Source organism: Hippocampus bargibanti, linkage group LG11 (genome assembly GCF_051943395.1).
Source record: "Hippocampus bargibanti isolate YZ-2025 linkage group LG11, ASM5194339v1, whole genome shotgun sequence".
NCBI classification, from domain to species: domain Eukaryota; kingdom Metazoa; phylum Chordata; class Actinopteri; order Syngnathiformes; family Syngnathidae; genus Hippocampus; species Hippocampus bargibanti.
In genome coordinates this window covers 3591883-3613319 of record NC_142744.1, presented here as the reverse complement: position 1 = coordinate 3613319, position 21437 = coordinate 3591883, and the positions used below count along the sequence as shown (strand labels likewise).

General features: G+C 38.2%; 2 protein-coding genes and 3 long non-coding RNA genes across 19 annotated transcripts in view; 2 read left to right on the top strand and 3 right to left on the bottom strand.

Annotated features, from left to right (window-relative positions):
- The window catches only part of LOC148891179 (uncharacterized), a 28819-nt gene extending 19556 nt beyond the window's left edge, over positions 1-9263 (bottom strand). For both annotated transcript variants that reach the window (XR_016116443.1, XR_016116442.1), the window contains exons 1-2: positions 8902-9263; positions 7891-8084 (exon numbers count right to left, since the gene is read on the bottom strand). This is a non-coding gene — a long non-coding RNA (uncharacterized LOC148891179). The remainder of the gene's footprint in view (positions 1-7890; positions 8085-8901) is intronic.
- LOC148891180 (leukotriene B4 receptor 1-like) lies at positions 50-8351 on the top strand. Of its 2 annotated transcripts, none has more exons than XM_089008342.1 (5): positions 50-159; positions 4025-4601; positions 6330-6530; positions 7434-7477; positions 7931-8351. In XM_089008342.1, the coding sequence occupies exons 2-5, from the start codon at positions 4026-4028 to the stop codon at positions 8175-8177; spliced, it is 1068 nt and encodes a 355-aa protein (XP_088864468.1). In that variant the 5' UTR covers positions 50-159; position 4025; the 3' UTR covers positions 8178-8351. The 2 variants fall into 2 exon arrangements, with proteins under 2 accessions (XP_088864468.1, XP_088864470.1); XM_089008344.1 differs by lacking the exon at positions 50-159 and adding an exon at positions 183-365.
- Positions 9264-11198: 1935 nt separating the features above from the next.
- Positions 11199-13531, bottom strand: LOC148891178 (uncharacterized). Of its 2 annotated transcripts, XR_016116514.1 has the most exons (3): positions 13418-13531; positions 12636-12895; positions 11199-12130 (listed from the first exon to the last, which is right to left on the bottom strand). It is a non-coding gene; the product is annotated as an uncharacterized LOC148891178 (long non-coding RNA). The 2 variants fall into 2 exon arrangements; XR_016116513.1 differs by having other exon boundaries at positions 11199-12895.
- A 930-nt stretch (positions 13532-14461) lies between these two features.
- svilb (supervillin b) overlaps positions 14462-21437 on the bottom strand; it is a 37124-nt gene continuing 30148 nt past the window's right edge. For 7 of the 12 annotated variants that reach the window (XM_089007764.1, XM_089007763.1, XM_089007754.1 and 4 more), the window contains 10 exons: positions 20632-20911; positions 20404-20555; positions 19470-19575; positions 19192-19399; positions 18078-18211; positions 17854-18009; positions 17632-17775; positions 16830-16951; positions 16530-16685; positions 14462-14797 (listed from right to left, as the gene is read on the bottom strand). In XM_089007764.1, coding sequence (XP_088863890.1) covers positions 14711-14797; positions 16530-16685; positions 16830-16951; positions 17632-17775; positions 17854-18009; positions 18078-18211; positions 19192-19399; positions 19470-19575; positions 20404-20555; positions 20632-20911 — 1545 coding nt within the window. In that variant the 3' untranslated portion in view covers positions 14462-14710. Of the gene's footprint in view, positions 16686-16829; positions 16952-17631; positions 17776-17853; positions 18010-18077; positions 18212-19191; positions 19400-19469; positions 19576-20403; positions 20556-20631; positions 20912-21437 lie in introns of all 12 variants that reach the window. The other 5 variants (XM_089007755.1, XM_089007757.1, XM_089007760.1 and 2 more) reach the window with 4 other exon arrangements.
- On the top strand, positions 18111-20940 carry LOC148891177 (uncharacterized). The gene is made up of 4 exons (XR_016116400.1): positions 18111-18249; positions 19209-19349; positions 20469-20706; positions 20800-20940. It is a non-coding gene; the product is annotated as an uncharacterized LOC148891177 (long non-coding RNA).

Here is a 21437-nt window from a genome sequence, read left to right as displayed (position 1 = left end):
TGTTACACGCCTGTGTGCATGTCACAGCATGCGTGTGCGCAAGTGCAGGGTGTGATTCACGATAGGATGGAGCGCCGTGACATGGTAAACTACGCAAGCGAACAGGACGCAGCAGGACAAGTGGAATATTTTCATTTTGACAAATTGTATCCTGGAAAGGTAAGCGATTCTCGCACATCTGGCACCATTCGGACCTATTTTAATGGCTTCTCGGACCAGCTTTTTATTTCAGTTTGGCTTACCGTAAATGACCATTTTTGTGGGATTTGTATCGATAAAGGAGAGGAAGATCATTATTTTTGTAACGGGTTGTTGATTAGAAGTATTTTTCTGAAAAGACAAACTATTATAGCACAACAAACCAGGTGAGCAGACAAATATCTTATGATAAAGGCTATTTTTTACTTATATTTGTTGCAATAAGTAAATATGATAGTTATCAATTGTTTATGAGAAACTACAGTGATACCTCGGTTTACGAACCCCTTGGCTTACAAACTTTTCAGTTTATGAACGTTAAATTTATGAACATTTTACCTTGGCATACGAACCTTTTTCTTATGCCCGTTCTTGTAACATCAAAATGGCAGCGACTGTTTTTGTCCCCTATTCCCCGCCCTCAGTCTTCGGTTAAAGCCACGTGATTGGTCAAGAACGCAGCAGTGAGTGGAGGTGGTTTAAACATTAAAGAGACAGCCAGACGACAGTGAGAGTTTCAACTTTGATAGTTCAAAGGCAGAGTGTAGACTGCAAGGTTAAAATATCCCATCAATCAGGCTCCACAAACAACCTGCACAAGCACTCTGTACACTTGATGCAAAAAGCTATCAACTCAGCTAAACAGAACACAATTGATGAGGAACTAGATAAAATTATCACAGAGAAAACACCTACATGGGATCATTCCTCAAGATGGTGAAAGAAGAAGGTTACGTTCCTCATCAAGTGTTTAATGCTGATGAAACCGGCCACTCCATTCCATCAAGCCACCAATGACCATCACAAAGGTAAATAAAACGACTTGATTATTCAGTACAGTTTATTCCTTTAATTATTAATACCATAGCACATTTATTATACATAAAATAAGGTATATTTTGTGTAGTTTTAAGGCTTAGAAAAGTAGAAAATTATGTTTTATGAGGACCTTGGAACGGATTATTCTCATTTTAATGGTTTCCTATGGGAAATTAATTTTTGGGATACACACTTTTCGCCTTACACACTCTGTCTGGGAGCCAATTACGTTCGTAAGCTAAGTTATCACTGTATATTAAAATAATTGATCCGAAAATAGATATATTTTAAATTTGTTGTGTTGTGGAACGGTAGTTTTGATCTTCCTCATTACGGTTTTTAGACTTTGTGGTTATTTTCCCCAAAACTCAAGCGTGATTTAAAATTTACTGTTTGCATTTTAAAACCTCACTCGAGGGAAAATATAGTGGATGTAGCAATAGGCATTTTGAATGAAAATTTTCAGGGCTGCGTGTTTTAGCACGCAGATTGAAAGTGGTTGGCTTCAGACCCTCGCGTGAATATTTTTGAGGTGACGTCAGGCTGACGGTTGATGGAAAATAAACATGTCAGCAAGAGACAAAAATCAGTCATCATACTCGTCGTGATAAAACTGGAATAGCATCGCTAAAAACCAAGCTGAGAAAATGTAAATAGATAAAGTAAAGCAAAGTATTGCATAAGTACTTACATTAACTACATAGATAGTGGCCTCACTCATAAGGTCAAAATGATGCCTAAAACCACGCTTGGTTTTGAGAATCTGTTGGCTGTCAATTAGCTATCTTGCTAGCTAGCTAGCTACCTGGCTAGCTATTAGAGCTGGCTATCTAGCTAGCTATCGATTAGCTTAATAGCTATCTGGCAAGATAGCTATTAAGCTATTAATTATCAAAATAGCAAGATAGACAGCAAGATAGCAAGACAGCTAAATAGCAAGACAGTAAATAGCAAGACAGCCAAATAGCAATATAAATAGCTAGATAGCAAAATGGTTATGTAGCAAAATAGCAAGACAGCAAAATAGCTAGATAAGAAGACAGCAAAATAGCAAAATAGAAAGCTAGATAGCAAGATAGCAAAACAGCAAGACATCAAAATAGCAAGACAGCAAAATAGCAAGATAGCAAAACACCAAGATAGCAAAATAGCAAGATAGCAAAATAGTAAGATATCAAACAAAGCAAGACATCAAAATAGCAAGATAGATAAATAGAAAGATAGATAGCTAGATAGCAAAATAGCGAGATAGCAAAATAGCGAGATAGTAAGACATCAAAATAGCAAGATAGATAGCAAGATATAAATCAAGAAAGATAGCAAGATCGATAGCAAGGTAGATAGCAAGATAAGAAGACAGTAAAATAGAAAGATAGCAAAATAGCAAAATAGTAAGATATCAAAAAAAGCAAGACATCAAAATAGCAAGATAGATAAATAGAAAGATAGATAGCTAGATAGCAAAATAGCTAGATAGCAAAATAGCGAGATAGCAAGACATCGAGATAGCAAGATAGATAGCAAGATATAAATCAAGAAAGATAGCAAGATAGATAGCAAGATAGATAGCAAGATAAGAAGACACTAAAATAGAAAGATAGCAAAATAGCAAGATAGTAAAATAGTAAGATATCAAAAAAGCAAGACATCAAAATAGCAAGATAGATAAATAGAAAGATAGATAGCTAGATAGCAAGATAGCTAGATAGCAAAATAGCGAGATAGCAAAATAGCGAGATAGCAAGACATCAAAATAGCAAGATAGATAGCAAGATATAAATCAAGAAAGATAGCAAGATAGATAAATAGAAAGATAGATAGCTAGATAGCAAGATAGCTAGATAGCAAAATAGCGAGATAGCAAAATAGCGAGATAGCAAGACATCAAAATAGCAAGATAGATAGCAAGATATAAATCAAGAAAGATAGCAAGGTAGATAGCAAGGTAGATAGCAAGATAAGAAGACAGTAAAATAGAAAGATAGCAAAATAGCAAAATAGTAAGATATCAAAAAAAGCAAGACATCAAAATAGCAAGATAGATAAATAGAAAGATAGATAGCTAGATAGCAAAATAGCTAGATAGCAAAATAGCGAGATAGCAAGACATCGAGATAGCAAGATAGATAGCAAGATATAAATCAAGAAAGATAGCAAGATAGATAGCAAGATAGATAGCAAGATAAGAAGACACTAAAATAGAAAGATAGCAAAATAGCAAGATAGTAAAATAGTAAGATATCAAAAAAGCAAGACATCAAAATAGCAAGATAGATAAATAGAAAGATAGATAGCTAGATAGCAAGATAGCTAGATAGCAAAATAGCGAGATAGCAAAATAGCGAGATAGCAAGACATCAAAATAGCAAGATAGATAGCAAGATATAAATCAAGAAAGATAGCAAGATAGATAGCAAGGTAGATAGCAAGATAAGAAGACAGTAAAATAGAAAGATAGCAAAATAGCAAAATAGTAAGATATCAAACAAGCAAGACATCAAAATAGCAAGATAGATAAATAGAAAGATAGATAGCTAGATAGCAAAATAGCGAGATAGCAAAATAGCGAGATAGCAACACATCGAGATAGATAGATAGATAGCAAGATATAAATCAAGAAAGATAGCAAGATAGATAGCAAGATAAGAAGACAGTAAAATAGAAAGATAGCAAAATAGCAAGATAGCAAAATAGTAAGATATCAAAAAAAGCAAGACATCAAAATAGCAAGATAGATAAATAGAAAGATAGATAGCTAGATAGCAAGATAGCAAAATAGCGAGATAGCAAGACATCAAAATAGCAAGATAAGAAGACAGTAAAATAGAAAGATAGCAAAATAGCAAGATAGATAGCATCTCAAAAAAAGTCAAAAAGAAAAACCAAATTACAACTAACAATACACACGTCAAGAACCAAAACAACTATTCAAGAAGCATCTCGCTGGCTTACATGGACAAAAATAAGGCCACCTCCACACACACACCCCCTCTCCTCTCCCATCCAGAATGAACAACCTGAGCGACGTCCTCGAACGCAACAACGACCCCAACAACCCCGAAGACGACAGCGTGGTGAGCAATGACTACACGACCACGGTGGGAGCCCTCATCTTGAGTTTAGTCTTCCTACTGGGCGTTCCCGGCAACCTTTTCATCGTGTGGAGCATCCTGGCTCGAGCCCGCCGCCGTTCCGTCACCACGCTGCTTATCCTCAACCTGGCGTGCGCCGACGGCTTCCTGATGGCGCTCACCATCTTCTTTATCGTCTACCTGGCCAAGCAGACGTGGGTTTTCGGCACGGCCATGTGCAAGGGTCTCTTCTACCTCTGTAATGTCAACATGTACGCCTCCATTTTCCTCATCACGCTGATGAGCGTCCATCGACTGGTGGTGGTGGTGCTGCCACGCAAGACGGCGGCCAGGCTGAGCAAGAAACTGGTGCTCCGCGTTATTCTGGGCATGTGGCTGTTGGTGGCCGTCAGCGCGTTACCGTCGTTGGTCTTTCGGGATGTACGGGAAGATAAAGACGAGAGGAACAAGACGCGCCATGTCTGCGTGCCCAACCACACGCTGTCTCGTTACGTAAGCAACCGGTGGGCCAAAGTTGAAAATGTGTTTCGTCAACATAAAATGTGACCTTTCCGACAGGCAGACCAATACAGTGACAGCTTGGCTTACGATCTTAATTACAGTAAAGTCTCATTATATCGATATTCTCGGGAGTCCGAAAAAATATCGATATAACCGGGACTATCGATATATCCGACCCTGCGCGCATGTAATTTTCTCCTTGCGTTCATAGAAATAGTATCGTAATAAGCGGTACTATCGATATAACCGATATCGATATAACGAGACTTTACTGTAGTTCCCAGACAGAGTGTATAAGGTGAAAAGAACAATAGTCTGCATTTGAATTAAGCACTAGGGAACAGTGGCTAGCCGTACATTTCATACCTAGGCCTTCAGTGGTGCTACCTCTGAATCAATCCAACCCTTCATAACTATTTTACGCCTATACAACGTTTAGTCACTGTGATTCATATAAAAAAACTGTGGTGTGATTGACTAAAAGTCCACAAGAGGGTAGCGTTAGCAAGAAAATAAGGCCTGCGAGAAGGCTATCGCTAACTCGAAATCTGATTGGTTAACGCAGGGGTGTCAAAGTCATTTTTTGCCGGGGGCCACATTGTAGTTATGGTTTCCTCTCGAGGGCCGTTATGAATTTGGGGAAGCCATTAGAATGTTTAAATCCCTTCAAATATTACAAATAGAGCACACAGCAAATTAATGAATAACTCATTTTCAAATCTGAAGTCAAGAATAATGACTTTTATTGTGGTTGACATCCAAAAATATGAAATTTTGGCTCAGATTTTAGCAATCATCATGGAATTTAACAAGTTTGATTTGCTATCGCGGGCCGAAAAAAATGATGTGGCGGGCCGGATTTGGCCCGCGGGCCTTGACTTTGACACCTGTAGGTTGACGCAACAGTTTGATCGACACTTATTTGATGCTGCAGGACCTGCAGAACTGATTGTGAAGGCGACAAGGTAGATTTCTAACCCTGGTCACAAATAATGGCAGATTGGTTCAATGCTTAACTCATTCACTGCCAGACGATGTGCAAAAATGTGTCCACTCCAGTGCCAGGGTTTTTGTCATCGTCACTCAAATTGCAGGTCCCACAGAATATTGAGTTTTAGGACTAGATAAACATCCAATACAGTGTTAGAAACCTTCGACTCTTTACTTTCATCAGAAAAAAATGAGTTAATGACTAAATTTTATGGGTCTGGAGTTATCTGAGCTTGAAATGGGGGTGGCTGTCCAAAATACACTACAATACATACATATTGATGTATACAATGCTTTAACAACGGTTGAAACTGTAATGAAGTGCTAACATGGAAAAAATATAAATGCCGCCCCCTTGTGGAAGGATACAAAAATATTGCCAGAGGTCTGACCAGAACCCCCCGCAAGAAAAACCAAAACCCGAAAAAATTCGGGAGTGGCGCTCCATGCCACATTTTTCAATTCCCGAATATATTCGGGAATGGCAGCAAATAAGTTAAATATGAAAACACATAAGAATTCATAGACAAATTAGCATGGACTTCAGTTTGTGATTTAGATATTTTTAGGCCAGCAGTGAAGGCCTTGCAGTCCACCACTGTCAGGGACAGATGGATGGGCAATATTAAACCTACAGTGGCCATACTGATGTATAAAAATAATCTTGTCATTCAAATAAACTAACCACATCTATGACATTAAAAAAAAAATGAACGTGACTGTGTGCAGGTTCGATTCCAGTACTCCTTTGAAACAGTGGCGGGCTTCGTCCTACCTTACGCCGTCATCATCATTTGCTACGTGCTCATTCTAAGACGCCTCAGACAGACCAAGTTCCGACGGAAGGTCCGCAGCGAAAAACTTATTCTGGCCATCGTGGTGATGTTCTGTCTCTTCTGGTTGCCGTATCACATCATCAACATGATACAGGTTGGCCTCAACGCTTTTAGCTCGTGAGCTTGATACTTTAAAGGACAACCGACACACAAGTTGCGTCCATAATTTGTAAAATCACTGCAAATGACTTCTACTGAGCGCATTTTACAAAGATTCCAGCGCATATAGCTATATTTTACATTTTAAGACTCACGCTGAATATTCAGGAAGTCTTGTTTTTGAGTTGGTGACGAGTCCGTACGTGACGTCACTGAAGGAACGCCCCTGACCGAGAAAGCGACACACAATGCATTTTGGGTACTTTGTTGGGTCTGAAAACATCGTGTTGATGGTGAAATTAGAAGGAAAAACATAAATAACGCGATGGTGAATAATTGTGTGTTGCACCAAGACTACTATTTGATACTAGTTGACACAAATTCCCAGCGGACAAATCAGCCATTTCCAACGAAGCTTGTGCGCCACCTTGTGCATTTTCTGGCACGCTACATTGGAGTCCTGACGCCTCGAATTGATCCGGAAGGACTTCTTTAATCGATTGCAAACATTTATGCTTTCCTCTTCAGAACTATTTGAATCATATTCATAACTGGATGAGTAACAAGAAAGCATCTTCTCCGAATCTGAACTCTATGAAGCCATTGTTTTGATTCTGGAGCAAGGCAGTTTGTGAAGGAATATCCTGGAGTGACGTCAGGAGCTGGGGGCGGGACTTTCTGAAAATCCCTAGTTTTCGAGCTCATTTTGTGGCAGTTTTGGGACACTTTAAGTCATTTTTATTGGTGTTTTGCATTTGACTAAAAATATCAGCTTGTGTGTTTCGGGTATGTTAGATGCTATAAAACGTTATTCTGGTGTCAGCTAGGAAACAAAAAAATGGTGTCGGTTGTCCTTTAATTCTTTGAATCAAAGCACTCTTTTGGTTTTTGGTCCAAGGTGGCAGCTGAATGGTACTCGGAAGGATCACCCAGGCGAGAAATGTGAGTTGATTTTTTTTTTAATGCTTACGTGAAACCGAAGAGCAAATCGCTTGTGCTTGTTTGATGTGGAGAAATCAAAAGTAGGATATTTTGCAAAGTTCTCCAAAAACATATTTCACGTTTGATAAAACATTTACAAAATTTGTCTTGGGGCAAAATTGGGTAAAATCGAGTAGCTTGACTCTCAAAAAATGTAATTACAGTTATACCTTAATTGGTTCCCAGACAGAGTGTGTAAGGTGAAAAGTGTGTATCCCAAAAATTAATTTCCCATAGGAAACCATTAAAATAAGAATAATCCGTTCCCAGGTGCCCATAAAAAACAATTTTCTACTTTCTAATTTTCTTCAAAATCTCTGATTCAGATATTCCTTTCCAGAAGAAGTTAGCTCCCGACCAAGTACGCCGCTTACCTTTGACCTCATGACCCGCACTGTCGCTTCTCCCCCGTAGTTTGGAGCACATCTACCAGACGAGCCGCGCCATCACGTCAGCTCTGGCCTTCATCAGCAGTTGCGCCAATCCCGTGCTGTACACCTTCGCTGGCAAATCGTACATCAGAAAGAACGGCTTGGGCTTCATGGCACGTCTCTTCGAGGGGACGTCACTGGATCAGACGGGGACCAAACGGAACAAGGACGTGACGCTCAGTAACGTGGACTCCACCGCAGCCTCGTCGGCGGCACAAAACGGACAATGAATGAAGAGCGCTGAAGGAACCAACGTGCTTGAATGGAGAGCACAGAAAAACGTCTCTCAGTCGTCCAGCCATGAGAAGGTTTCTTCATCCGTCATCTTTGAAGGTGTCGGACGTTTTGCTTCTTATCCAAGAGGCTTCGTCAGCGAATTAAAATCATTTGCTGGTAGTTTTTAGTTTTGGCCCTATATATATATATATATATATATATATATATATATATATATATATATATATATATATCCCTACAGTCCAGACGTTGTGGTGCCAGACTCTGCTATGATTGGTCCCTGCTCTCAGGTTGGGGGGAGCAGAGGACTACTCCCAGCGGCTACACTGCTTAGTTGGTTGAAATAATGACTCCAGGTCATGTATGCCATAAGAAATAGTAATATAAAATGGTTCCAGTTCATGGAGGTGCAGATGCAAGGTTGCCTTTGGGAAATTAAAATAGGGAGCCAGTTGGCTCCCTTGTGACTGAATGGGGGCCAAATCCTAAAATGGATAGGGCCCGATTGAATTACAGTGCAAAGTATACAAAGCTGTTTGAAATAACCCAAAATGTATTCATTGGAGAGTGATTTTGTAAATTGCAAATGAAAAACCATTGTTTGTCTATATAAATCTATTTTTCTAACATATCAATTTTAATTCAAATCAAAGAATGTATCCTGTGCTTTTTTTATATTCTACGGTATTAGAGAAAAGACAACGAGAACAGACTTACCGCAATATTCCTTACTTGTGTCTACTTCAACAAATTTCACTTCGAAGATTTCCAATGTGCTCCAACAGCTGACATCATTCCCATTAGCCACTAAATTCGAATCATTAACGGCAGTTTACTGCAACAAATCGTCACTACCCTCCGTAGACTTATTCGAGTGTTTCTTAAAAATCAAGAACAGGTTTGTTTGCTGCCTGTTTTTAATGAGTTTTAGAGTTTTACACCTGTTCTGACGCTCCATATTGCAAATATCGGCCATGTTCGATGTAAATACGGCAAAGAACGAGTGATGTGTCGTTCGGGAACGAGGCGGTATTTAGAGCCGGATCTATGAAGTGAACGAAGAGAGCCGGTTCCTAACAAGGAGCCGAGAATGGGAGCACCTTTTTTGTCCTCTATTCCCCGGGGATATAAGGCGGTGGGGGGGTTAGGGTAGACAAATATACATCCTGCTGTTATTATTCAATTATATTTTTTACTAGTTGGCATGATAGCATTATTAATATGAAAAGCAAATTAGTGACAGCTGAAATGGGAAATTGAAAGTTAGTGGATGCCCTCTGTGCTCATATAAATCAAGCCATATCAATACAAATATTTGATAGTGTATTTTTTACCCCAAAAATTAGGTTTTCATATAATTGTACATTATTTTTTTAGTAGTTAATTTAAGCGAAAAAAAAACTGAGGAGCCATTTGGTAACTAAAAGAACCGGATCTTTTTAGTGAGCCGATCCAAAACCACCGGGTCTCCGAAAAGAGCCGGAATTCCCATCACTACAATGCACCATGGGTAAATGAATACAGCATTCGATGAGCCCTTTCGGCAGTTTCCGGCAGATCACGAAAAAGCCCGAAATATCCTTTACGACTGTGGAACGTACCGAAACAAATGCAAGGCGATTATGACAAGATGGCGGACGACGAAAGTTAAGACATGATGGAAAACGAAGTTTAATTGCTAAATTTGAATCGTGAGTTATTTTAACTGAATCATGTAGCAATATGCTCTAAGCGTAATACTTACCCGATGCTGTCGCAGTGGAGTGACAGTTAGGCTAATGGCTGTAAAAATACGTAAACGGCACAAGGGAGCAGCGCAGATGCATTACTGCAGATGTATCGAAGCAAACCCCGAAAGACTGTCTTAATTGCACTGAATTCTTTTTATAATCAACATTGTGACATGCCAAACACTGGAAGAAATGTTTCATAGTTTCAACACTCGTTTTATAGTTTACCACGATACCTAATGAGTCAGATTTCTGTCATCATTCTTAAATGTGCATATCAAATAACCAGAATCATGTGCAACAATTCACAAACGATTGTACACGTTTGAACACAATCACTTTATTGAACACGTTTGAAGTGCGTACACAAAGAAATGCATTATTTAGGGGAAACAATGGGATGTGAAAATGCCACATTCAACCTCAACTTACCGACAACATTTCATATTAATGTCTTATTACACAAGTACAACAGTGAAACACGGGGGAGGTTACAAAATTAGAATGTAAAAACCGTGACTTTTTTAAAAACCACTATGCAATAGTCCATTACTTCCAAGTACCTTATTTCAGTTGCTTGAAAATGTTGCTTTCATTCAGATTAAGCACAACTTTATACGCTAGTTTTCAATGAAAACCATTGACTGCCACACAATTGCTTTTATAGTATGTATATGTATTTCTTTCAAGTTTCAACGTCGTAGGTGGCACTGAAAGTGACAAAAAAAAAAAATTATTTAGAATCTACTCAACACTGTAAAGTGACCTTGAGAGTTTTGAAAGGCGCTTATAAATAAAATGTATTATGGAGCAGTAGAATTCACCCCAGGAACATCACCTAAAAAGAAAATACTCATAGATACCATATTAAAGTGCATTTAAATAGCTTTCAAATGATGTATAGACTGTTGTTCAATGACAAATAATGAAATAATGGAATTGTTAATTGTCGAAATATGAAGTGATTTTCTGCCTGTAATTAGTTAAAACAATGAAAATCTGTGAGAGTTCTGTATTAGTTTAATGGACAACAGACACAAGTTGTATCCATAATTTGTCAAATCACTTCTCTTGAGCGTGATATGACAAAGATTTCGCGGCATATAGCTATATTTTACACTTTAAAACTCACGCTGAATATTCAGGAAGTCGTTTTTGAGTTGATGACGATGGCTGACGCGACGTCACTGAAGGAACGCCCCTTGTCCTAACTTTTGGCAGATTTTACCCAATAAGCTACCATTAAACCTTTTGAAATTCTAAACAAGAACAGAAAACACGAGAAAAGATTCAAAACAATTAACTGATATTTATTTTAACAAGAACGTGAAATACTAATCTACCAGCACAGTCACAACATCCTTGTCAGCATCAGCGACACTGTCCACCTCACAACTCCCTCGCTTTCCTCTGTAATATCTCTTTAAATCACTGTGTTTCTTCTTTAGGTTTCGGAGTTCATTTTTTAGTCGTAGGAAGTCATCTACATCGACTGTCTTTTTGAATTTTTGGAGATCCTTCCTCAACAAAGCGATAATCGCCCTCTGTTTCGAGATCACCGTCTTTTTTCTAAGCAAGTCCTGGTTCAATTTGACTTTCATCCCATGTGTTGACTTGATCTTAGCTTTCAGTCCTCGCATACATTTCTTGTATTTTTGTTGCATATCACGCTTTGATTTGGAAACAAAATCAAGTCTTTTCTTCATTAATGAAATGATAGGCGATAATTGTTTTCTTAGTGTTCTAGAGGTTGTTGGCGTAACAGGAATTGGTACAGCTAATGCATCCCCTTGGCTAGTTTCTGTTTCATTTTTTACAGTAGGTTGGTTGGTAGGATTCTCTCGATTACACTTGGATTATCTGACTGGACTTTGTAGAAAGTAAACACCTCATCACAGAGCTGCCTGAATTTTTTCATGTCATTCTCTCTTGATAAATTGGTGTATTTTCTTATTGAACAGTCCAACAACTTTTTTATCTGCCAAGGTTGTATGATGCAAGGGATTTTCAGGTTTGTCTTAACAGCAGAAATTGTCTGTATTATTGACTTGTTATTCTGGAGAAACAGATGCAGAACATGTCCATTTTTCAGCAGACCATCACTTGGAATTGAACCATAATTCCCCTTGATAAAATTCACAGCAACACCAGGAGGCTTGGAATTGTCACTGGATTTCTTCCTTTTCTTTGGAGGCATTGTTTTGTATAAAAGCTATCTAAAAATAGGGGAAAAATATGTAAACTTATGGATATAGATATATAAATATATATACAAGTGCACGAAACATTATCTCAGCTGAAATCTGTTATAAACAAAATAATAAAGCCATTTGTACGGCCATGTTGTAAACAGACAGCCAATCGGATGGCTCAAAATTGATCATGTGACATGATCGGCAAGCGCTCAGCCAAATAGTGCCTTTAAACACGGTCACAATGTGTTATTTAATTATTAATTGAAATGATTTAGCGATCATGTAGTTCAATTTATATTAAATCATCTGTATTCTTCAGTATTTGATGTCTAAAGCGAAATCTAAGCGACCGATTAGCAAATAACGATCGAATGCAGGCATTTATCAGAAATCAAAAATGGCTGCCACTGAATACTATTGCGAGCTCTGGAAATATATGCTAATGCTTATTTTTGCTTGAAACTTGGCAGTTATGGAGAAAAATGTATATTCTACCACTTCTATGAGTTACAAAAATACAACTTACCTTTTTAAACGGTAGTGTTAGCAAAAAGAGCATAAACGTCCATTTTTTTTTCACCAAAAAAAAGAATGATATACAACTGCGAGTAGAGTGCTCGGTTCACTGTACAGAAACAACCACGGTGGAATATAGGTCACTGTAGCGTACCTATAAAAACGTTACCTAAAAAGTAAAATACCCATAGATTAGCTGCAACGTGGATCCATACTTTTATGATAGTGTCAGGGAAGACCCATCTTCGTATCGCGGCCTATGCAGAGAACCTAAAAAAAGAAAGGATGTTTCATTTGCATTAAAACCCGTTCCTTTAAAGTACAAGCACCACACGTCCACGTGGTGTGGGGTCAAACACGTCAGTGCAGTAAAAAAAATAATCATCAGACTCAGCTGAAACACGGACTTACATGCAACTCATCATTGAATGTTTGACCCAGGAGCTTAAAAGACGACATTTTGTTTGACGAGGACCAAAATGAGCGCTACCGCAGGTGGCGCCTTAAAAATGCGCTAGATAAAACGAGCGGCACCGTTTCCCACGCTCAAAAGTCTTCTAAATCTGTGGAGCAATTTCACAACTTGGAACATAAAATCCAAGATCGAAATGCTACATTTGAGCTTAAGCTGCCATCTTGTTAGGAGTGGCAAAAGAAGCACGAGGCGAGCCACCAAGGCAGGAAGCTCGCCAACAATTCAACGCTGAAATAACTCATTAAATGCGCTACCAGCGAACAACAAATAATAAAAGACCATTTGAAAAAACAGATAAGAGTAAAATTTGGACATACCATATGTAAAGAGTGGAAAACTCAGCCAACCCAACCGTAACGTACAACTGAGGCCAAACAAAGAGAAGAGAGAACTGTGGGTCAGTGACGGTACTTTTTATGTGGTTGTCGGCGTCACGTGACTATTGCTACCGCCCACATTTGAGGGGACGACAGACTTCCTGGTTTTTAGTGACGTACTTCCGTCGGGCATAATTAGTTATTCCTCTTCCTACTATGTCGACCATTACGACTGCTACGACGACTACGAATAATAATAATGAGGAAAAAATCAATTATTTTATTTCATGGACATTTTTTTTTGACAATAATACAAAGAATGCATCCTCAATCAAAAAGGGATTCAAAGTCCGGTAATATCCAAACAGTGTACTGTACTAGTAATACGTTTAGATACTCGTGGGGCAGCATTCACAGGTTATTTTTTAAAGTCTATTCACGCTTGCATACCTGCCAACTTATGTTTTCCCCGTATTTTATATTTTTTTAATCATTTCAAATAATGTACGGCGTACAACAACTTTTATACAGGATTTTTTAAAATTGTGAACCGATCTTACAAAGACCATTTTAGCTCAAATCCAGTTCGTCTCAACTGCTGGTAGCCAACAATGCTGCCGCCGAACGATCGCTACTATAGTCACGACAAATCAGCAAAAGTAAGACGCAATCATATACATGTATGTATTTTTATTTTTATCGCTGCGTACGGTCGGATTGATAAAAGCATGACTTGCGCATGCGCTGTAAAGTGTGCGTTAGCACTTTTTTAATCTTTTCAAATAATGCACGGCGTGCTACAGCTTTTATACGAGAATTGTAATCATTTACAAGGGCAGCTATTTGCCAAGGTTAACAAGTATGCGCTTGTCATGTATTCATTCATTTCGAGGAAACAGAATACTTTTTGTTAAAAAAAGAATTTTAATCAGTTAAAGTGGACTCAAAAGTGCTGCTTTCATATCTGAAGTAGGACACACAAAATGACTCCATTTTGTATTTTCTATGCTTTATGTCACCGTCTTTATATAAACTGTACACAAGAAAATTAAGCAAAGGCACTATACATGATTTTAAAACAAACATTTACATGATAACAACAATGGCAAATTTGCACAATTGTGTAATGTGGCATCAGCTCCACAAAAAAACAATAAACACATTAAGTATTGTGATGTCCTGACACAGAATAGGAAGTGCCTTTAAAGTCTTCATGCAGTTTCCCTGTAAATTTCCATCTTTCTCTTTTGCTCTTTTTTGTGCTTCTCTTGTTTTATCTTGAATGAAACATACTTAAAACAGTCCTTTGGCTTTCTTCAAATTGACCTGTTTCCAACTTGGCAGACGTTCATATGTGTCTCTCTTCATCTCCAGAGCCTCCTGCAATGTTTACACACACATCAGTGAATAAAATTGCTAGCAAAGTGAAAACAGCAACTATAACATATGAGGAAAACAATCAATCTGTAACCAGAAATCCATTTAACAAATAAAAAACCATCCATGTTTGGCTCCAAGAATTAAAAACACGACTGAAGTCTCATTGTATAAGCTCGTTCACGAATGACACATCACTCATTGTGGCAGCTCCGTATGTATCCCGAAAAATAGTTCGTATGCCAAGGTAAAATTTTCATAAATTTAACGTCCGTAAACCGAAAAGTTTGTAAGCTAAGGAAGGGGTTCGTAAACCGAGGTATCACTGTACAATGTGTTTGGACTCGTAGCTCTATAGCTAGCATGTTATTAGAAAAAAAACACATTAATTTCACCTTCAAAAGAAATCAATCATATGCACATAGTGATGGTGACTGTCATGACATTTATTTGGTGTTGCTATTTTTAGAAGGGCTGAATCATTTTTAACACTTTCGGTGCCATTAAAAAAAAAATGTGACATTTTTTTTTGCGATATGTGACATGCACCAACATGTGTGGCGAGTTGCTATTCAGCATTCATTTGCATCATTGGTCATGCTTCCTGTTGGACACTGTGAGAGTGATGCATTCATTTATTCATCTGGAGGAAAGTGAACATCAGGAAGAAAAAGTGACATCGCGTGCGTGTGTGTTTACGACGGTATGCCAGATGATAGCAGAAAGAATACGAGGGAATCCATAGCTGCAGACAACCGCATTGCAACCCGCAACACTCTTGCTCAGGTCTGATTTTTCAAGGGTGTTCGTCGTGCACAAAGAATGTGATTTGTCAATATGAAAGTATAAAGGGTAATCTTACCTCAACACATCTAGTATTTGCTCTGAAAAGTGGGAGTTAAATGGGACATGTTATGGAAGTCTTTAATGATAATTAAGGCTCATCCTCTGCATATGAGCGAATAATATATGTGGCCTTTTTTATGAAGACACCTGGAAACTTTTAAAAAATGTCAACAAAAATCCACACTATTCCTTCTTGAACTCATTCACTGCCAGACGTGCAAAAATGTATCCATTTATGTGCCAGGGTTTTTGTCATTTTCGCTGAAATTCAGAGTTTTGAAAGGAGCTTAGAAATTAAATAATAATAAAATAATAAGACATTTCATTTCTAAGTGCCTTTCAAAACTCTCAAGGTCACTTTACAGTCACAGGATACGCTTTTCTGTGGGTGAGCAGCGGCAGCCAGCGTTCACTCAACCCAGAAGTAACTCAAATACATAGAAAGCTAGCTAGCCAATAGATAGCCAGCTAGACAGCTAGCTATATAACTAATAGATAGCCATCCAGATAGCTCGTCATGTATTATTATTATTATTATTATTATTATTATTATTATTATTATTATATTGAGTTTTAGGACGACATAAACACTCAATGTCTCGTTAGAAACCTTAGATTCTCTTCTTTCATCAGACAAAACAGTTAATTCCTAAATTATATGGGTCTGGAGTTATATGAGCTTGAAATGAGGGTATCTGTACAAAAGGCAAATGCTGCCCACTCGTGTGAGGGAAAAACAGTGCCAGAGGTCTGACCAGCGCTTTATCGGCAATGAATGAGTGAAAATGCAGAAGAGTTTGTCTCACATTACCGATGTTGGGTATCATTGTCAACCATCGAAGTTTGCATTATTTTCTTCACTCAAAATAATATTAACATCCATCCTGACCTCAAAGTCTCGATCTGACAAGTAGATCTCCAGCCGTAGTGGATCCACCCCCTCCGGGAGCGGTCTGGCCCGTAGCTGGTCCAGCGGGAATGTGTTCCGACTGAGCCGGGCCAGCACGTCCTCGACCAGGATGATCTGGTTGCACACCTCTGCTTCCTGCAGCCACAACAATAATTCATTCTTGCGTACCGGTCCGCGGCCCGGTATTGATTGATCCGTGTGAGTGATACAAGCCAGGGATTTGGGACCACTGATATATGGTACCATTCAAGGTAGGACTGCCACCCAACGTGACATTACCTTCTCTGAGATCTCGGCGACGTCTTCTCGGTGCTCCCAGCTGGGAAACATGTTGGTGAAGGTGAGCGGTTCCAGTCCAGCATGTATCAGGTAGGACTTCTGAGGTTTCCTCTCACTCTTCTCTGCCAAAATAAAATGTGAGTGAGTGAGTGAGTGATTGTAACTACGTAAATAATAATAATAATAATAATAATAATAATAATAATAATAATAATACATTTCATTTTAAGCGCCTTTCAAAGCTCTCAAGGACACTTTACAGTCACAGACAAGCATAGGTACTATAATAAGTAAAATACAATCACAAATAGAAGTAAAGTAAGTAAGTAAGTAAGTAAGAAGTAAGTAAGTAAGTAAGTAAGTAAATAAGTAAGCAAGCAAGCAAGCAAATTAGTAACTCACTAAGTAAGTTACTCCCGGGTAGAGCGACTGCCGCTGCTCACCCGCACAAAAAAAATCCTGTGACTGTAAAGTGTCCTTGAGAGTTTTGAAAGGCGCTTAGAAATTAAATGTATTATTATTATTATTATTATTAATTTTATTATTATTATCATTGTTATTATTATTGTTATTATTTGTATTATTTTTATTATTATTTTTATTATTTTTTATGATTGTTTTATTATTATTTTTACTATTATTCTTCTAATTATTATTATTTTTACTATTATTATTATTTTTTTTAACTATTATAATTATTATAAATAAATAAATAAATAAATTAAATTAAACTAAATTGAACTATAGCAATGAAGCTAGTAGTATTGGGCTGGTGGCTAAAAGTGACAAGGGTTAAGGTTACCCTTGCAGTACTGTAGCACTGTCTCCATGGCGCACTTTCTGTCCACATCCCATCGCATGCGAGCTGATCCACTGCTCTGGCTCTCCTGTGGCCACCAGCCTTGCCACAAATAAACCTCGTGGAAGTTGTCCACCAAGAACAACGCTGTGGAAGCCACACAAGGTCAGTATTCTTTTGAGTTGAAAACCTGATGGAGAAAAGTGACTTTGAGATGAGCCTCACCTGGTTGCGCCGCATTGTAGAGTTCCTCCTGCAGGAAGGGCAGCGAGCTAACAAGTTCCGGCGCGCGGGACGGGTGGTAGAACTCAATCGCCACAAACTCTCCCGATGTACTGGTCAATTGGAAGAGCCGTGGAGTGAAGTTGAATTTTCCAGGGTCTGCAAAGAAGAAACATTTCCTTGTTAACTTTATCTTAATAATGTTGTCTGAATTCCGAATTGGTGACCTTGCAACATGCAGTCGTAGGCCTTCCTGTCCTTGTGTCCCAGAGCCTCCCAAAAGCCCGGCGGCTCCGCGCCTTCGTCACACTCGTGAATAGTCACCTTACTGCTGCTGTGGAGTCCTGCTTCAAGAGGACATCTGAAGGGAAAATATTTGGAGATTATTTCATTATTATAGTGAGCATATTTAATCATCTTTAAAGGACAACCGACGTCTCCGGACAAGTTGTGTCCATAATTTGTAAAATGGCTTCAAATGACTTCTGCTGAGCGTATTTTACAAAGATTCCACCGCATATAGCTATATTTTACATTTTAAGACTCGCGCTGAATATTCCGGAAGTCTTGTTTTTGAGTTGGTGACGAGTCCTCACGTTACGTCACTGAAGGAACGCCCCTGACCGAAAAAAGGACACATTGTAGCAGTCCTTCCATCACGTCAATGCATTTTGCTGTACTTGTTTGGTCTGAAAACTTCATGTTACACCAAAAAGAGGCAGAAGAGGGCGACAAAGCTCCGTGTAAGGAATTAATCAGCCTGTGGAAACGGGCTGATTAATTCCTTACACGGAGCTCTTTCGCCATTTTCTGCCTCTTTTTTGGTGCTACACCCCCCCCCCCTATTGCCTCAAAATGGCACAGAATAAATTATTTCATCGATTGCAAACATGTATGCTTTCCTCTTCAGAACTATTTGAATCATATTCATAACTGGATGAGTAACAAGAAAGCATATTCTCAGAATCTGAAGCCATTGTTTTGATTCTGCAGCAAGGCAAGACGTCTTGGGGTGACACACGAACAAGGGGGCGGGACCTATATCTATGTATCTGTCTGTCTGTCTGCCTGTGTAACATCCGACTTACGACCGGGTTCCATTATGAGTTATAAGATTTCTAAATGAACTGTCAACATTTTGGCATATAATAGTATTCAATAGAAAACATTGCTTAAAAATTGACATCGTATACTGTCGTATAAACCTTGCGTCAGCCATTTTGAATGCATTTCGATTTACAACCGTTTGACTTACGACCATTTTGTCAGAACGGAACCCGGTCGTAAGTCGGATGTTTCCTCTATATACTTTATTCATATGATACAAAAAAAAACACTTACTGTTGTTTGATCTTGAGGGCTGCCATGCTGGCCACATCGCGGGTGTGCAACTGCGTTTTGGAGCCGTGCCATAGGTAGATGGCTGCCTTGTCGACACTGAGCAGGATCATGGACGTTCGGGAGCGCAGGCTGCTGCAGTGGCATGCCACTTCCAGCAGGTAGCCTTCAGCCACCACCTCCCCACGCACGCAGTACAGACGCCATTCGCCTAAAAAAAAAAAGCTGGTGAATTCCAAAAATCGATAGGAATGAATCATAAACTAAAAATACGTCTTTACTTTGGATGTTCTCCTCTTCTTCTTCACGCTTTCCTGCGTGAACGATCATCCCGCCGTTGAAACACTGCAGGAAACACGGAGGCTCTTTGCCCTGCTGCACTTGCACCTGATTAGCACAATAAATACATACATTTGACAAAAATAAGACAAATAAATAAATAGACACATAAATAAATAATCAATAAAAAGTACAGAAACAAATAAAACAACAGTAATAAATAAATAAACAGATAAACAAAGAAATAAAAAAATAGACATGTCAATAAATAATCAATGAAATGTACTATTAATATTTATTAATAAAATAAATACATAAATACATAGATAACATAAATAATAGATCAATAAAATAAACACAAACAAATAAATAAAATGTAATAAAGAAAGAAATACAGAGACATAAACAAATAAATAAATAGACATGTAAGTAAATCATAAATAAAATGAATACACAAATACATAAATAAATAAAATAAAATGTAATAAATAAATAACACATGAACAAAAAAACAAATAAAAAAATACATAGACAAATAAATAAAAAAGAAAATAAATACACAAATACATAACTAAATAAAATGTGATATATAAATATATAATATATATATATTATAATATATAAAACAAACAAATAAATTAATAGGCATGTAAATGAATATATAAGAAATAAAATAAAGACATACATAAATAAAATAAAATGTAATAAATACAAAATAATAATAATAATAATAATAATAAATTACATTTTAAGCATCTTTCAAAGCTCTCAAGGACACTTAATAAACAAATAAATAAATAAATACATATATAAATACAAAAATAAATAATTGTTGAAACAGTGCATGGGAGCAATAGGCTAACCACAAACACTATGAAAATTACCTAGCAACAAGTGATGTAAAAAGGAAAAACAAAACAATGTCTGTATTTCTACCTGGGCCCCTCTCTCCTCATCCAGCTCAACCGTCATCAATGCCGACGTTCCTTTCTCGCTTACAGTGGAGTGTCGGCCTTGCCAGAAGAAATAACAACATTTCTCCCGCCCTGGTCCAGTGCTCCTCACCTCTGGATTCTTTCTGCGTCCGACTGAAGCAAAACCAAGCTGTTAAATTCACCCACTGCTGCGGAAACAGAACCCAGAGTAAAAAAAGGCAGGACTTACCAGACGTGCTGACCATGTACTTCCATTTGACCACGTAGGCGTCACCTTCGTGAAACTGGCCGATGCTCTGGCGTGGTAGGCGGCTATAGTCGAATTCCAGGATGTGCCACACATCCACCGAAACGGTGTTGATCTCTTGTGTCCTCATGTGGTCCTCCGTCTCTACAGTTCCATAGCCTCGGCCCACGTTCACGCCATCCAAGATGGTGGTGACGGACGACTGAAGCAACGGCAGCATCAGGGTGGCGTCGTACGGCCGACACTCACGTTTTGAGGACTTCTGGAAAAATGACCCAGTGGCTAAATAAGGCTAAAGAGCAATCATATATACAGTGATACCTCGGTTTACGAAGCCCTTGGCTTACGAACTTTTCGGTTTGCGAATGTTACATTTATGAAAATTTTACTTTGGCATACAAACTATTTTTCGGGATACACACGAAGCTGCCACAATGAGTCGTTCGCGAACGAGCCCGTTCTCCTAACAAGCCATCAACGACATCACAATGGTAAATAAAACGACTTTATTATATAGTACAGTTTATTTCTTCAATTATAATACCATAGCACATTTATTAGACATAAAATAAGGTACATTTTGTGGAGTTGTAAGTCTTGATGAGAAATGAGAAAGTAGAAAATTATGTTTTATGGGGACCTGGGAACGGATTATTCTCATTTTAATGGTTTCCTATGGGAAATTAATTTTTGGGATACACACTGTCTGAAAACCAATTAAGTTCATAAGCCAAGGTATCACTGTACTCCGATTTGTTGTTTTCTAAACCTGACTGGTAAAATAAGTC